Genomic DNA, 17,998 nt, shown 5'->3' with positions numbered 1-17,998 from the left:
CTGCATAGAAACTGACTTTCAGAGATGGATATCTTAGTTGTGCGAGCTCCTTATTTTCTATTATTTGCATGAATTGTTAGTTTATGCAGCACGGTGGTGTAGTGGTTAGCACGGTCGCCTCACAGCAAGAAGGTTCTGGGTTCGAACCCAGCAGCCAGCGAGGGCCTTTCTGTGTGGAGTTTGCATGTTCTCCCTGTGTCTGCGTGGGTTTCCTCCAGGTGCTCCGATTTCCCCCCACAGTCCAAAGACATGCAGGTTAGGTTAATATGGGACGGCCTTGGGCTGAGGTGCCCTTGAGCGAGGCACCTAACTCCCAACTGCTCCCCGGGTGCTGTTAGCATGGCTGCCCACTGCTCTGGGTAAGTGTGTGCGCTCATTGCTCACGTGTGTGTTCACTGCTTCAGATGGGTTAAATGCAGAGAGGAAATTTCACAAGTGTGTGATGAATAAAGTTGTGCTTTGCTTTGCTTTTAAATCATAATCTATCTTCATAACTGTATTTTGACCATGTGCTTTCATTTCCTTTAATCTTGGAATTTCTGACTTTTTAATCTTGGATTTTTTACTTTTATTTATTTATTTATTTATTTATTTTTTAAAATATGGCCTAATGGTTAGAGAAGCAGCTTTGCGACCAAAAGGTTGCCAGTTCGATTCCCTGGAACAACAAGAATGACTGACTGAAGTGCGCTTGAGCAAGGCACCTAACCCCAACTGCCTCCAACATACTCTGGGTATGTTGTACATCACTTTGGATAAGAGCGTCTACTAAATACTTGTAATGTAATATTACCCCCTCTCCTTTTTTTTAATTAACTACAATGTCCCTAATATGCAGCCATACAAGTGTTATCCCCTCCTGACTTAATTTTTTTGAGGCTATGTCTTTATTAATGTCATCCTGCCTCACGGATATCTATGGTCACAAGCTGCTGCTGATGGCAATCTAGCTAATTTGCTGTCCAATTAAAAATGGCTGCACTAAAGAAATATTTACTCGAAAATAACTAGCTAATTAACATGCAAGAGGGCAAAGATAAAAAAGCTTAGACATTATCCTAAGACCCTCAGAAAAAAGAGAAGGAAGAGAGAGCGAGCGCATTTGATGTTTTTTTTTTCTTTTTGCACAAGCTCTCTTCATTCTCTTCTTTCTTTTTGCACAAGCAAGACTTCCTGGTTTCATGTAATTGAATTATAATCTGAATATAAAACCCTCTGATTATCAGATTAAGTCTAGTACGAGACAGAAAGAGCTTTTCAGAGAGGAATCACCGCAGACATGGGATGTTTCAGATTTTAGCCAATTAAAAACCATGACTGGGCATGACTCGACTGAAAATCATCCTTGTTAGCTTTTACTTGTAGTAGGTTGATAATTAAACCCCAGTGTAGGTCCAAACTATGAAGGGTTTCTATCTCCTTGGTATTTAAATACACAGAAGTCTAAAATTTCAGAGAACCTGACACATAGCACTTAGTGGTTATTTGAGATGTCTTTTCTGGAACAGAAGGAAGCACATTTCACATTCAGCGCATTCACTGTGAGGTTCAGGGATCATGAGGTAATGCATTAGAAGTGCGTATCGTTTACATCTCCATCCGTTAATGTATCCGTATGTTGTCATGTTCTCAAAACGCCTAGATACAAGTTGCTCGACAAAAATGGTTCTTACGTTTTGTTGCGGCTAATATTATACTAACATAATGCTTTAACACGCTTATACAGTATATATTTACTGTATACACTACCGTTCAAAAGTTTGGGGTCACCCAGACAATTTTGTGTTTTCCATGAAAAGTCACACTTCTATTTCCCACCATAAGTTGTAAAATGAATAGAAAATCTAGTCAAGACATTTTTCTGGCCATTTTGAGCATTTAATCGACCCCACAAATGTGATGCTCCAGAAACTCAATCTGCTCAAAGGAAGGTCAGTTTTATAGCTTCTCTAAAGAGCTCAACTGTTTTCAGCTGTGCTAACATGATTGTACAAGGGTTTTCTAATCATCCATTAGCCTTCTGAGGCAATGAGCAAACACATTGTACCATTAGAACACTGGAGTGATAGTTGCTGGAAATGGGCCTCTATACACCTATGGAGATATTGCACCAAAAACCAGACATTTGCAGCTAGAATAGTCATTTAGCACATTAGCAATGTATAGAGTGGATTTCTGATTAGTTTAAAGTGATCTTCATTGAAAAGAACAGTGCTTTTCTTTCAAAAATAAGGACATTTCAAAGTGACCCCAAACTTTTGAACGGTAGTGTACATATAGGATCAGTCAAAAGTTTGGACACACCTTCTAATTCAATAGCGTTTAATATTTTGTGAATTAAGTCACTTCATGTCTTAAAGTAATGATGGATATTATTTTCTTTACTTAGTCGAGCGGATCTTGATATACTATGGATTACTACAGTTGTGGTGTGGAATAGGGTTATTTTGCTGTATGTAGGTTTCCACTGTATGGAGCCTTAGCTTGACGCTCTGCTAACTCCCGGCATCTTTATCCACATCCAAAAACAAAGGCGAATTAAATACCACAGGACCATGCGTAAAAGTTAACCAGTTTATTTTCACTCAAAAAAGGGCGACACAAAACAAATCTTCATTTCCAAAATTAAGTTATGTAATATAATTAAGCTATTCCAAGAAATCGAATCGTACATGAGCTGCCTCATCGGTTATAAGCCATGTACGACAAGATTGAGTGGAAAAACTGTTTATTCTCTCCACATTCACTGGATTTTGAGAAACGGAGCATTTTTATTTTTTGCAAATTTGATAGATAAAACCTTTTATACAAAATGTCTAACAAAATAATTTCCACTTAGAATGTAAACATACCGGTGAAATGACAGTAGCAATTTATGAAAAATGCTGCTATAATAATAATTCTTGAAAAATAAAAAAAAGATATGTTCCTTCCAGGGCGGCACGGTGGCGTAGTGGTTAGCGCTGTCGCCTCACAGCAAGAAGGTCCTGGGTTCGAGCCCCGAGGCCGGCGAGGGCCTTTCTGTGCGGAGTTTGCATGTTCTCCCCGTGTCCGCGTGGGTTTCCTCCGGGTGCTCCGGTTTCCCCCACAGTCCAAAGACATGCAGGTTAGGTTAACTGGTGACTCTAAATTGACCGTAGGTGTGAATGTGAGTGTGAATGGTTGTCTGTGTCTATGTGTCAGCCCTGTGATGACCTGGTGACTTGTCCAGGGTGTACCCCGCCTTTCGCCCGTAGTCAGCTGGGATAGGCTCCAGCTTGCCTGCGACCCTGTAGAAGGATAAAGCGGCTAGAGATAATGAGATGAGATGTTCTTTCCATCAAATACTTTCATTCCATATTTTGTTGCTTTTTTTGTATTTTTTTGGGTTTTGTTTTCGAGTAGAGTTTTTATTTCGTCCTCGGTTGGTTCAGCAACATGCTCCGCCATTTTGTTTTTCTCTACTCACAGTATATGAGCTGATAGCTTAGTAGTAGAGTAGCCAATCAGAGTGCATGATTGCTCATATCCAGTGAATGTGGATAGAATAAAGAAAGCTATTCAGAGAGAGAGAGAGAGAGAGAGAGAGAGAATCAAAAAACTATGTAGCTCCACTCTCTCCTCGCCTGACTGACTAGGGCCCTTCCACAACAACAATCCAACAGTCTCACATGACTACAAAAATAAAGTTCCGCTGTAACTAGGAAGCAATGACCATAGTTATCTAATCCCAAGATATTACAAACCTTATACAAGTGAGATATTGTATAATTTTAAGCTAAATTATCCACACATTTTGAGGACAAAACATCAAGTGATTTTATTGTAAATATGAACTGTAAATACATCCACCTGTAAACAATGTACATATTTCTACATCTTCTGAATGAACATAAATTACTGTTTCACACATGAACTTAAAATTATTCGGTGCTAATTACTTAAATATCACACAAACTGCATGTAGGCCTCTATACTGTATTTTTATTATTTACTATTTACTGTTTGATCTCAGGGGGTGGCAAGGTGGTGTAGTGGTTAGCGCTGTCACCTTACAGCAAGAAGGTCCGGGTTCGAGCCCCGTGGCCGGCAAGGGCCTTTCTGTGCAGAGTTTGCATGTTCTCCCCGTGTCCGCGTGGGTTTCCTCCGGGTGCTCCGGTTTCCCCCACAGTCCAAAGACATGCAGGTTAGGTTAACTGGTGACTCTAAATTGACCGTAGGTGTGAATGTGAGTGTGAATGGTTGCTTGTGTCTGTATCAGCCCTGTGATGATCTGGCGACTTGTCCAGGGTGTACCCCACCTTTCACCCATAGTCAGCTAGGATAGGCTTCAGCTTGCCCTGCACAGGATATGCGGTTACGGATAATGAATGGATGGATGTTTGATCTCAAATGCATTAAGAAAGCAAGGCATTAATCTACTAATTAACTTTTGACGAGACACGCCTGTGAATTGAAAAGCATTCCAGGTGACTACCTCATGAAGCTGGTTAAGATAATGCCAGTAGTGTGCAAAGCGTCATCAAGGTAAACACTGGATATGTCGAAGAATCTAAAATATGAAACACAATTTGTTTTTGTTTACCACATAATTCATGAACATATAATAAAATACATATGTTATTCTATAGTGTTGATGTCTTCAGTTTTGTCCTACAGTGTAGAAAATACAAAATACAGAAAAACCTATGAATGAGCAGGTGTGTCCAAAAAGACTGTATCTTTGCACAACTCAAAAAAAAAAAAAAAATCATAATGATGGCACTTGTTTCAACAGATCATCTCCAGCAGTAACCCAGTAATATGCTTCCAGTAATATTCTTTCCAAACTCGATCAATCCATTCCCACTGAAACAAGTGGTTTTCATCTAGAACTTCTATAGGAGAAGTTGAAAAAGGAGCTCAGACTATTTGGGAAGCTCCTCTTGGATGAAGCACTGTGGCTCCTGTCTCCCTCCTGACCTCCATCATTCATCGATTTATCCTGATGATCTACTTCTGTTTGAAGCTTCATGCCTTTGTCAGTTGGACACTTTAAACGTTTGCTCTTGCCCAAATCTCACCCTTGTTTCAGTGGATAATCTCACCTGGATACTGTAGATTTGCACCCAAGAACTACTGCTGTAAGCATAAATATAGTCCTGTGCTCATCCCAAGACTCTTCTTGACAATCTGGGTTTTTGGTTTTGGTTTTGGTTTGTCAGCTCAGGAAATTAGAACTTGTCTCTGTGGCCTCTGATTTGCTCATTAGGCATCTAAACGTACATCTGGTGTTCTGTAATAGTGCTTTGTGACAATGTCTACTGATAAAAATGCTCGAGAAATAGATTGAATTGCATAGAGTTTAGTTTAGTTTATTGCAGTGTGCCACAAAAAGATAAACAAGACAGTCAATGACGGTGTAGCTCACTCCGTCCCCATCTAGTCCAGAAGGAACGATCTAAAGTGAGCCACTTTGCGCAGTTCTACTCCACCAGTCCAGCTCAAATATTTGCCAGAAAGAATCCAAAATGGTGAAGAGTTAACCGAGAAGAAGCGATTTTTTTGTTTAACTGCTCATTAAGGCTTAATTAGTCCATAACTTCATTAGTAACTGTAATTAAGCAAATCTGGGTAGAAGTTATATGCACCCTAGGTACTCCTACCTTCATGCCAGAAAGAATCAAAATCGGTGAAGAATTGAGGGAGAAGAAGCGATTTGTGTGGAAGCTGGTCATTAGGGATTAATTACTCCATATCTTCATTATTAATTGCAATTATGCAAATTTGGGTAGAAGCTATATGCAGCCCAGGCAGACCTACCTTCCTGCCAAAAAGAATAAAAATCGGTGAAGAATTGAGGGAGAAGAAGTGATTTTCGTGAAATCTGGACGACGACGGACAACACATGATGGCATAAGTTCATCGCCTGTCCACCGGATGAGCTAATAATTATTATAATTATAATAAATGCAAAGAACAAAACAAAGTTAGAATTAAATACAACCAAATACTAAACTATAATCATGGTGGAAGGGGACAATAACAGGGCCTAATTGAAAATTGTCCCTTATGCTAAAAAGGGGGAAAAAATATAATATTCTCAAAATACAAAAGTACAGAAAAATAATAATATTAAGATATTATAAATAACAATTTCAATAATAAAACAATAAGTACAGAAACATAATAATAAGATAATGATAATACTTTATTATTAAGATAATATTAATAAGATTATCTTAAGATAATCTGAAGATTATCAAGTGCTTAAGAAAGAAATATAATAATAATGGTAGGATTAAGGAGGCTGATAATTACGTTGTTTGTCTTCTCAGAAATTGCAGTAAGACCGTATTAAATGAACTTAAAGTTGTACTACTTTTGAATGAAGATGGCAGGTTGTTCCATAAGTTTACAGCTCTAGGAAGAAAAGAAAATCAAAAGTAATTTTGTTTCTTGTGGTTGATGATGCACAAGTTATTTGAATTATGACTGAGTGTTGTAGTGAGAAATGGCCAGTTTGTTACAGTTAAGATACATAATGCCAGTTTTAAATTTGAAAAGCATAATCGCATTGTTTCTGTCTCTGCGATATTCAAGAGGCAGCAAGTTCAATGCCAAGAGTCTTTCTTGATAAGAAACATCAGCTGGATAATTCAGGATGAACTTTGTTGCACGTCTTTGTATATTTTCTATAAGACGACGGTGCTTTACAGTATACGGTGACCAAAGACACCTGCAGTACCCGAGACATGGTCTAACTAAAGGAGCTTTCAAGTGTCTTTTTCCTTAATGTCCTTGCACACCCTTTTAATCAGTCCAAGAACCTTGTTGGCTTTGCAAACAACGTCTTCAATGTGTTCAGACCAATCAAGGTCGTGTTGAAGAGAATATTAACGTTCATTTAGGTACTTGTTACTGTGATTGTGTTTAAGGAGTACAAACAGTTATGCTATTTGTTACAATATTAATATTGTATCATTGTTTCTTTTGATTTTGTCTAAAGCCGTTATATCAGCAATCAACATCCTATATGCCAATACATAAGCACAAGTGCTATTACCTGACAGTGACACAGACTTTTTTTTTTTAACCATATTCACCGGCGTACTGCAAGGGGACATGCTTGCTCCATATTTGTTTACTATTGCACTTGATTATGCAATGAGAATAGCAACAAAGAATGAACCAGACCTCGGCTTCACATTGAAGGTAGCAAGAAGTAGGAGGCACCCTGCCAGTGTTATGGTAAGTATGAGTGTTGATAACGGCAGCGCTGAACAAACTACAAACCACTCAAGACTACAACGCCCATGAACCACAGTGCCCCCAATCACCTGAGTATTGAACACAGCTGAAGTATATCCGTAATCACCACAACGCAACTTAAACACCTCGCACTCATTGCGAAGTATCGTCCTGAGTTCTCCAGTTCATACCAAGCCTTTTCTTCCTGACTGCTTATTGTTATTCTGACTCTCGCTACGTTTCCTTGCTTATTCTTCCTGCCTAGTTTACGTTGTCCTGTTCGCAAATCGACCGACCCTCGCCTGTCCACGACCACGATTCCTATTTTATGATTTGGCTTAGTTACTGTTTGTTCCCCGCTCTCCTCTGCAATTACATCAGTAAGTGCCTGCGCCCTGACAGGATACTTTGCCTAAAATGGATGTAGCCGAGGAGGCGAAACAAACCGCACTCAACACTCAGGGATGTTTGCTGGGAGAACATCAACAGATGCTTGCCGACCTCAACACATGGATGGCATAGCTTGCAGCTGTTATGTCGCAGGCCCTGCTACCACGTCCTGAGAAATCTCCCAGCGCCACAGCTCTGCTCCCTGTCCCTGAAAGATTCACCGGTGATGTCTGCACCTGTAGAACTTTTTTGCTTCAATGCTCTATGTATTTCTCCTCTTTACCTAATCTCTCTGATGAACACAAAATTGCAAAGTTTCTCTCCTTTCTCACTGGTAAAGCGCTACAGTAGGCTAGCGCTGTATGGATCAGTGGAGGAGCTCACACGACTTCCGATGAGCGGTTTCTCGAGTTATTCAGGCAGGCCTTCGACCATGAACCAGAAGGAATCGAGGTAGGAGAGTTCCTTCTTAACATGAAGCAGGGCTCACAGAGCATTGCTGAAGTCCAAGTATGCCTTGGACTTCAGGACAGTGGCAGCAACAAGTGGGTGGAACGAACCAGCGCTCAAGGCCATGCTTCGCCAAGGTCTCCATCCCGAGGTACTGAGTGAGTTGGCATGTAAAGATGAAGAGCTAACCGTAGACTCTCATTGACCTAGTGATCGGACTGGACCGCTTGTTGACCAGTCGACCCTCTCTGAAGGAGACCTCCTTGCCTGCTCAGCCATCCAAGGAAGCTACACCAATGGAGGTTTCGAACACGCGTTTAAAATGCTCAGAACGTGAAAGGTGGCGAAAGGAAGGTCTCTGCTTCTACTGTAGGAGTTTGGAACATCAAATTCACCAGTGCCCTCTTCACCCACCTCGCTCCAAACCAGTAGAGGTCCCAACATGAGCGGTGAGTCCCAAAAGAAAATTTAATGCTCATTTGTTTAAGGTACCAGTGTTATGGTTGCAGTCAGCCACGTATGTTATATCTGCCTGTATTGACTCTGGGGCAGGGGGGAATTTCATCAGCAGCATGATCGTCGAGAAATACGACTTGCCTGCAATCCCTCTGCAGAGTCTACTCAGCATCCGAGCAATTGACGGAGGACCCATAGGGGAACGCTTCGTTACCTCTCGAACCACTCCCATTCACATCCAGGTGGGGGTACTCCATTCCAAACACATAACCCTGTAGGTCACTAATACTGTACTTAATGACATCATTCTTGGCTTTCCCTGGCTGCAACTGCATGACCTACTGATCTCATGGCATAAGAAGGAAATTCTTCAATGGTCTCCCACATCTTTTCAAACTGTTACATCCACGCTTGTGCATTTCATCTACATCGGTAGGGAGTCCTCAACCAAGTTCCATGGTTCAAATTCCAGAACATTACCAAGACCTACAGGAAGTCTTCAGCAAGGGGAAGGCTTGTGGGCTACCACCCCACTGACCATATGATTGTGCCATAGACCTCCTACCAGGTATGTCACTTTCTTGGGGCCGAATCTACCCTCTTTCTCTGAAGGAGCAAGCAGCTACAGAGGAATACATCCAAGAGGCCCTTAACCAGGGTTATATTCATCCATCCAAGTCTCCGGCTTCAGCAGGCTTCTTCTTTGTGGAGAAACGAGGTGGTGGGCTCCGACCCTGCATAGATTAGAGGTCTCAATCAAGTCACAGTCAAGTGCCCTTATCCTCTTCCTCTTGTTCTGTCAGCCATAGAACAGCTTAATTCCGCCAGGATATTTCCCAAACTCGACCTACGCAGTGCCTACAATCTAATCCGAATTAAGAAGGGTGATGAATGGAAGACGGCATTCAGCACAACTACCAGCCATTTTGAGTACTGGGTAATGCCGTATGGCCTTGCTTCAGCGCCCAGTGTATTCCAGTGTCTGATAAATGATGTATTAAGGAATATGCTAGGAAGGTATGTTATTGCATGCATCAATGATATCCTAATCTACTCTCCTGACAAGGAGACCTGCATGGAACATGTCAGAGCAGCTCTCCAATGCCTCTTAGCTAACCACCTTCACGTCAAGGCAGAGAAATGTGAATTTCACTGCAAATAGATTTCCTTCCTGGGAGATATAAAAAGTCCTGAGGGAGTCAGCATGGACTCCTCCAAGGTTAGTGCAGTCACGTCTTGGCCAGTTCCCACATCTATAAAGGCGCTTCAAAGATTTCGGGGCTTTGCTAACTTCTATTGTTGCTTCATCAGGGGCTTCAGCACGATCATGCCCCCCCCCCCCCCCAACAGCTCTGTTCAAGCAGGGACCTAAGAAGCTTCAATGGAACCCGTCTGCAGAAGAGGCCTTCAATTATCTTAAAAATAAATTCACATCAGCTCCGGTTCTACAACATCCTGACCCAACCAAGCCCTTCACAGTGGAGGTTGATGCATCAGACACAGGAGTGGGAGGGGTCTTATCCCAACGTAGTGGTGAGAGACAAAAACTCCATCCTGTGGCATTCTTCTCGAAGAAACTCACAGCTGCAGAGAGAAACTATGATGTCGGGAACTGGGAACTACTAGCCATCAAGCTTGTTCTTGAAGAGTGGAGACACTGGCTAGAGGGGACCACTCACCCCTTCATAATCCTCACTGACCACAAGAATCTGGAGTATCTTAAGAAGGCTAAAAGACTTAATCCACACCAGGCCAGATGGGTACTCTTTTTCACATTGTTCAACTTCACCATCTCATTTCATCCAGGCTCCAAGAACTTGAAGGCAGATGCCCTGTCCTGCACCTTTGCATCAGACTATCAGGATCCCACCACCCACTCAATTCTCCCCTCCAAGTGCTTTCTTCAGTCCATTACATGGGACTTAGATCAGGAGAACACAACCCAAGACTCTTCCAGTCAGTCTTCCATCGGGTCTTCTTTATGTACCCAAGCATCTCCGTGAGCGACTCATCACTTGGGCACATACATCTCCTGCCACAGGACACCCTGGAAGCCATCGGACCCATCAAATGCTGTAGAACAAGTACTGGTGGGAGAACATGCTCTCGGAGATCAACCAGTTCTTCACCTCATGTTCTGAGTGTGCACAAGCAAAAGTTCCATGAACTCCTCCAGTGGGTAAGCTTTGCCCGCTCCCAGTACCTCAGAGGCCTTGGTCACACTTAGCTATTGACTACATCACTAACCTACTACCATCACAGGGCAACACCACCATCATGGTGTTAGTGGACAGGTTCTCCACATCACTGAAGCTCTTCCTGCTGCCAGGCATCCCCACAGCACTCCAGACAGCGGAACTTCTGTTCCAACAGGTCTTCAGATATTATGTGATCCCTGAGGACATTGTCAGTGACAGAGGTCCTCAGTTTATCTCTCGCATATGAACTTGCTTCATGGAACAACTTGGTGTTTCTGTAAGTCTCATGTCAGGCTACCATCCCCAATCTAATGGCCAGGTGGAATGAGCCAATCAGGAAATCGGATGCTTCTTATGGATCTTTTGCATGAGAAACCAGGGGGACTGGTCCCGCTTCGTCCCATGGGCTGAGTATGCACAAAACTTGCTTAAGCACTCAGCAACTCCGCTAACACCCTTTCACTGTGTACTTGGCTACCAACCTCCGCTGTTCCCCTGGGACGACTCTCCAGTCCAAGTCCAAGCAGTAGAGGACTGGTTCTCATGCAGCCAAACCATCTGGGAGGAGGTCCATCAATGCTTACAGACTGTCAACACCAAGTACAAAGAATACACTGACAAGCATAGATGTAACAACCCAGAGATCTCACCAGGTGACAGAGTGTGGGTATCGAACAAGAACCTCAGAGAACCCAACACGTGCCGCAAACTGCAAGCATGGTATATTGGTCCCTTCAAGGTACTTCGACGTATAAATGAAGTTTCCTACAGGTTAGAACTTCCGTCTCACAGCTGAATCTCCCCCACATTCCACGTCTCCTGTTTAAAACCTGCCATTCCAGGGCCGCTTGCCTAGAACTCCCCTGTCCAAGAGCACCTGTCACGAAGCCTCGAGGGTGAGCCCATCTACCAGGTCAACAGGTTACTCAATTCCAGACAGAGAGGAGGTCAGGTAGAGTACTTGGTAGACTGGTAGGGCTATGGACCTGGGGAACGAAGCTGGGTGGCAGCCAAAGACATCTTGGATCCCCTGTTAAATCAGGAATTCCACGCTGAACCCAGACAAGCTGGAACCTGGGGGAGAGGGTGCCCCAGGAAGAATGTAGCTCCCAGAGGGAGTTCCTCAGGGGGGCTCTGTCAGTATGAGTGTTGATAATGACAGCACTGAACAAACTACAAACATGGCCGCTCAAGACTACAATGTCCATGAACTACAGCACCCCCAGTCATCTGAGTATTGAACACAGCTGAAGTACATCTATAATCAGCACAACACTACTTAAGCACCTCACACTCAAGCACTCATTGCAAAGTATCATCCTGAGTTCTCCAGTTCATACCGAGCCTTATCTTCCTGACTGCTTACTGTTATTCTGACTCTTGCTACGTTTCCTCGCTTATTCTAACTGCCTAGTCTACTTTATCCTGTTCGTGAATTGACTGACCCTCGCCTGTCCATGACCACGATTTCTGTTTCATGATTTGGCTTAGTTACTGTTTGTTCCCCGCTCTCCTCTGCAATTACATCAGTAAGTACCTGCACCCTGTCAGTTATCAGCGATACAGATTTTGCGGATGATGTAGCGCCCTAATTACAAACACTTTAGAACAGGCTTGGACCCTTCTCCTACAAGTTGAAGCAGCAGCAAGATAAATGGGTCTACATATCAATGTAAAAAAACAAACAAACAAAAAAAAAACATATGTTCTACAACCAACAAGAAGAATTACTATTGGCACTTGATGGCAGTCAAATCAAGAAAATAGATGACTTCGTATATCTGGGATCTTGGATAAACTCTAGTAAAAAGGACATAGACGCCAGAATAGGAAAAGCCTGGTCAGTCCTCCAAAAAATGTACAAAGTATAGAAATCTCATCTGGACAGGAAAATCAAGGTGCAGTTCTTCAGGGTAACTGTTGAAACAGTTTTATTTTATGGGTCCAACTCATGGACTCTAACTAGTGCACTTACTAGAAAACTCGATGGAGCATACACCAAGATGCTCAGAGCAGTTCAAAATGTGAACTGGAAACATAAAATTACAAACAAAGAGCTCTATGGAGACCTTCCAGAACTTTCAACAACAATAGTAGAAAGGATTGGGCCGGTCGTCCTCTACTGCGTTTTCTGTGTTCAGAAAACGCAGTAGAGGATGACCGGCCCAATCCTTTATTGATCAGCTGGTAGGAGACACCAATCTTGAAAAGTATCTGTTGCCAATAGCAATGGCAGACCGTGAATTATGGAGAAGTATGGTCAATGATATCCAAATGAGGTTGATCTGGTAGGTTGGTAGGTAGGTTTTGATTTTGTAGCTCTCCTGAGCACTGCTATTTATTCCAAACTTCTGTTTCTGTGTGTACTGGTGGAAACTCTGCTTCAGAGGTCTTTTTTTTATTCATGGCAGCTCATTTAGATCCCCTAGTTGTAGTTTTGGCTCATGTTTAAGTTATGTAAAGGTAAAAGCATCTGACAAATGAACAAAATTAAAAGTTCTGGCTTATTTTTGTACCTTTGCAGGTCATTACAATCAGGTTCTGCCCTACATTTTAATGGGACTGCTGACGCTAATTGCCGGGGTCTTGAGTATTCTGATGCCAGAGACACGAGGCATTCCTCTCCCTGAGACCCTCTCACAAGTACAGAGTCTAAACTGGTAAGTCTCCGTTTGTTACACTGCTGTACTTCAGTACAGTCAGCCTTAGGTGTAACTTCTTCAGCTGTAATTATTATCTGTAGAAGAAAAGCAAACTGTCTTGTAGCAGACCCACATCCATATCAAACCTTCAATTAAACTCCAATTTAAACTTCACACAAAAATGTCATAGGCAGGAGGTGTCAGATTAACAAGATCAGGATAGCCGATTCCCCATTTGGTTCCTTCATTTTTATTAGCCTTTTTTGGGTGAAGAATCCCACAGAAAGGCCCCCATTGGATGTGAGGTTCGAACCCGGAACCTTGTATATGCTGTGGAATGTCCGCAAACAAGTTAGGTCTGGTTATCACTACATTTATAGCAACTATACAACTACAAATAGTTCATTCCTCACCAGCCGTTCGTTATCTCTCTTTTTGGAATTATTAAGATGAACAAAATTATGGGTCATCATATGGTGGAGACGGCTGTACGCGCAAAAGTCCTCTGTCCTTAGTGCTCAAGTCCAGGACTCGTGTCCTAATTTTAAGGACTCGTGACTCAACTTGGACTTGAGTACTGATGACTTGGACTCAGACTCGTGCATTAACTGCATTCGGACTCGTAAATTGGAGAGGAGGTCTCGGATTTTTTCTTTATTTTTTGGTAACATGCCATAATAATTTGCAGAGGTGGACAGTAACGAAGTACATTTACTTGAGTACTGTACTTAAGTACACTTTTTGAATATCTGCACTTTACTTGAGTATTAATTTTTTTGGCAACTTATGACTTTAACTTCACTACATTTGAAAGACAAATATTGTACTTTTTACTCCACTACATTTCTATCAAGGTCCTTGTTACTGTGAAGTGGCTTTGAAAGTGGAGTTTTTTTTCTTCTTTTATAAAACGTGATTTTTTTTTTTGTAGGTGACACTGAGACAGCCAATCAGTAATCACTAGGGTAAGGTCACGTCCATAGACTGTATAAAATCAAGATCAATGATTTCTCCGCAACGTTATTTAACATGATCAGTTGATGGCAGGATGGAAGGAGGCGGTTCTTCTGGGGAATGTACGCACCCGTGGCTATAGCTAGAACCCATGTTTCAGTTTTCTGAAGGGAATAGAGTCATTTTGTTTTAAATGTTTGCTTTGTTTGCCTGAAACGGAGCACATCACAGCCTACAAAAACTTGCCGTCCAACCTGCGGAAGCATATTGAGGTCTATAAACATTTTATTCCAGAGAAAGCTTGCAATGAAGTTGTCTGTACTTTTAGAGCTAGTGATAACGTTGCAATAGCTATGTAGTCTGGTTAGTCAAATGACTTTCTATGGATTTACCTGCCAAGTTGCTGTAGCCTTGTTCACGGCTAACGTTAATACATAGCTAGTTAACTTGGACACTGTTAGTTAGCATGTAAAAACAGAGTTACGCTAACATGAATAATGTTAACTTATCTGAAGTGCTTTCAGAAATGTTTTAGCAATCTTGCCAAATAAATCAAATGTAGAAATCTTTCTTTTGTAGTAACGTTAGCTACCCAATATGATTTTGAGTTTGAAAAGATTTTGCTAGCATGTCAGGTGGAGCTTCACTGACTAGCTAGCTTAACATTAAACCACCATGCTTCCACAGGCAGATTCATATGTGCATGAATATATACACACGCGCATGCACACGTGCATGTGAGACCTGTGAGATGGACAGTACAGTACTCAGTCAGTCACAACAAATTGCTGGCATTTTGTTTTGATGTCAGATGATGGTCTTGCACTTTTTTGTCTTGCTTAAAGCAGTGTTGCTGTTGGGCAGTTATTAAGCTCGAGGTGTGGACCTGGGTTTTAATCAGGTTGGATTGTCAGTTTTATTTTCTGAACAAGCTGCATTTACGGGGCGGCACTGTGGTGTAGTGGTTAGCACTGTCGCCTCACAGGTTCGAGCCCCGTGGCCGGCGAGGGCTTTTCTGTGGGGAGTTTGCATGTTCTCCCCGTGTCCGCGTGGGTTTCCTCCGGGTGCTCCGGTTTCCCCCACAGTCCAAAGACATGCAGGTTAGGTTAACTGGTGACTCTAAATTGACCGTAGGTGTGAATGTGAGTGTGAATGGTTGTCTGTGTCTGTGTCTGTGTCAGCCCTGTGATGACCTGGTGACTTGTCCAGGGTGTACCCCGCCTTTCACCCGTAGTCAGCTGGGATAGGCTCCAGCTTGCCTGCGACCCTGTAGAACAGGATAAAGCGGCTAGAGATAATGAGATGAGATGAGCTGCATTTACAGCTATTCCACTGTCTTCCTGATTTAACATACACATACATGTGTGCACACACTGTCAGAGCTGGGCCAGAACACTACCTTGCTGGTTCGTGGGGGTGGGGAGGAGTGTTACAATTAAAAAAAAAAAAATTAAAGTGACAGGTTCTTTTTCAGTTCAGTTTTGTATCATTTTGTAACATTCTACCAGGCGTTTATTCTACAGGCTCTACAAGCTAGTCAGGAAATCCAGTCAGTTGTTTCAGAGGCATTAGGTTTTGTAAGCGTTGTGGCAATAATACAACAATGCGTTGACAGAAAATGTACTTTTAATACTTAAGTATTTTTAAAAGCAAATACTTCAGTACTTTAACTTAAGTAAAAACTTGACTGGGCAACTTTCACTTGTATCGGAGTAACATTTGACCAGCGGGATCTGTACTTTGACTTAAGGAATGAAGTTGGGTCCTTTGTCCACCTCTGATAATTTGGCATAAGATATTTATGTCTACATTAATTTTTGTACTAATTTCATGTAAGAGTGTGACACCTGCCCACCTTGGCACGTGCATCAGATAGACTCTCGGGCGCACTCTGGACAGCACGCGCCCCAAGCAGATTCTCGCACGCGTGTCGTAAACGACTCGCACCTGCACAGGATTAAGGTGCAATAAGCGCGCCGATATACAAACTGTGAAAATGCACTTACTTTGCGAAGTATTGAGTTGCGTTGCTGACACATTACCGAGCCTTGTTTCCTTGTTTGGTTTCCTGATCCCTGATTTCCTGTTTCTCGTCTTTGATTCTGCCGAGTCTACGATAGCCTGTTTGTGCCTCGCTCGATCTATTGCCTGTTTCACTGTTTTACGATTTTGCCTGCCGTTCTGGATTGTTTACCGTCTTCACTTGTATTAATAAACACACCTTCTGCACTTCCATCCGTCTCCCAACCATCTCTGACAGAATACTTCACACTCCCTGATAAAGAGAAGCACATTCACCTGGTCATGCGTCATGTTCAGGAGCAAACTCATGTTAATGGTGCTGAAACGGCCACCGTCAAATGGTGCGGTTGGAGTCTTGTTCTCGGACTCGACTCAAAATTTTTTTTTAAATGACTTGGACTTGACTCAGACTTGAACACTGGAGACTTGAGACTGAACTCAGACTTGAGGTTTAGTGACTCAACTACAACACTATGCTCTCCCATGACAAAACAGCTTTATCCCTGACACTGGAGACTCCTTCCAGAAAGCTTGAACATATCAGCAATATTCTGTTTATTATTAGGTTCGTATGATGAGAAATATCTGCCATCCAATGCCAGTGATTAAGCTGTTGCTATAGAAATGAAATGTATTAGAATGAGTGCATTCATTTGAAACCTGTGATGTGTGAGTGCTTGTGATTATATAAACCTGTTTATTCTTACCAAGGTGCTGTGGCTGGTGTAGAAATCATCGGAGAACAGATAAAACACCCGAGGGTCTGGTAACAAAGCTGTGATCTGAGAATCCCAGTGCAGTAACATGCACTTTCTGAGACTTGACCTTTATCCAAATGCTTTCATGTAATACTGTGTCAGTTTACACTACCTGGTGATATCACTTGATGATCACAATTTTTATTTTATCAGCATTTTTATTTGTCAGATTTCAGAGTGATTGATTTGTCAGCTGTTTGTCATGTGTTCACTGATTAGCACATTTCTAAACTTGTTTATATATAATTTTGCAAACAATTAGAACATTTTTATAAGTGTTTATTGTGGAAAAATTTATCACATAAACAGACACGGATCAAATTAAACACTTCAAATGAACTTATTACTCGCAAATGAATGTAACATGTTTTCAGCTCTACATCCACATACGACCTCCAATATCAGAAGAACTTAGAGTGACACACTGATAATGATCTGTTGTGTTGTGTAAATGTATTGACAAAGTACTTAAACATTTTGATAAATTAAATTTACAGTGTCTGACTTGTTGTGATGTCTGACTTCTGTTTTATTTTAATCCCCCGCTGGCCGAAAAGCCCGAAGGGGGATTATGTCGTGGCGATTTCTGTCCGTCCCTGGAAGGGTACTCACCTTCTGAAATCAACTCCTCTCACAATTTTTGAAGGAATTTCACCAAACTTGGCAGGATTCTTTGTTATGTCGGTAATATATATATATGTTGCAATTCCGTTAAATTGGGTCACATTTTACCAGAGTTACAACCCTTGATTAACAAAATTATACTTTGACAATTTCATGAGTGTTTTTTCCTTCTGAAATCAACTCCTCTCACACTTTGTGGAGGAATTTCACCAAACTTGGCAAAAGGCTTTGTTATATGACAGTTATACGCAGATTGAAATTTCGTTTAATTTGGGTAAATTTTACCAGAGTTATG

General features: G+C 41.9%; 1 protein-coding gene across 1 annotated transcript in view; it reads left to right on the top strand.

The window, feature by feature from the left end:
- The window catches only part of slc22a21 (solute carrier family 22 member 21), a 101,825-nt gene extending 84,237 nt beyond the window's left edge, over positions 1–17,588 (top strand). The window contains exons 10-11 of the mRNA XM_060915252.1: positions 13,228–13,363; positions 17,033–17,588. Coding sequence (XP_060771235.1) covers positions 13,228–13,363; positions 17,033–17,102 — 206 coding nt within the window. The 3' untranslated portion in view covers positions 17,103–17,588. The remainder of the gene's footprint in view (positions 1–13,227; positions 13,364–17,032) is intronic.
- The last annotated feature ends 410 nt before the right edge of the window (positions 17,589–17,998 follow it).

Source organism: Neoarius graeffei, chromosome 2 (assembly GCF_027579695.1).
Source record: "Neoarius graeffei isolate fNeoGra1 chromosome 2, fNeoGra1.pri, whole genome shotgun sequence".
In the NCBI taxonomy this organism is placed as follows: domain Eukaryota; kingdom Metazoa; phylum Chordata; class Actinopteri; order Siluriformes; family Ariidae; genus Neoarius; species Neoarius graeffei.
This window is presented reverse-complemented; position numbering and strand designations above follow the sequence as displayed.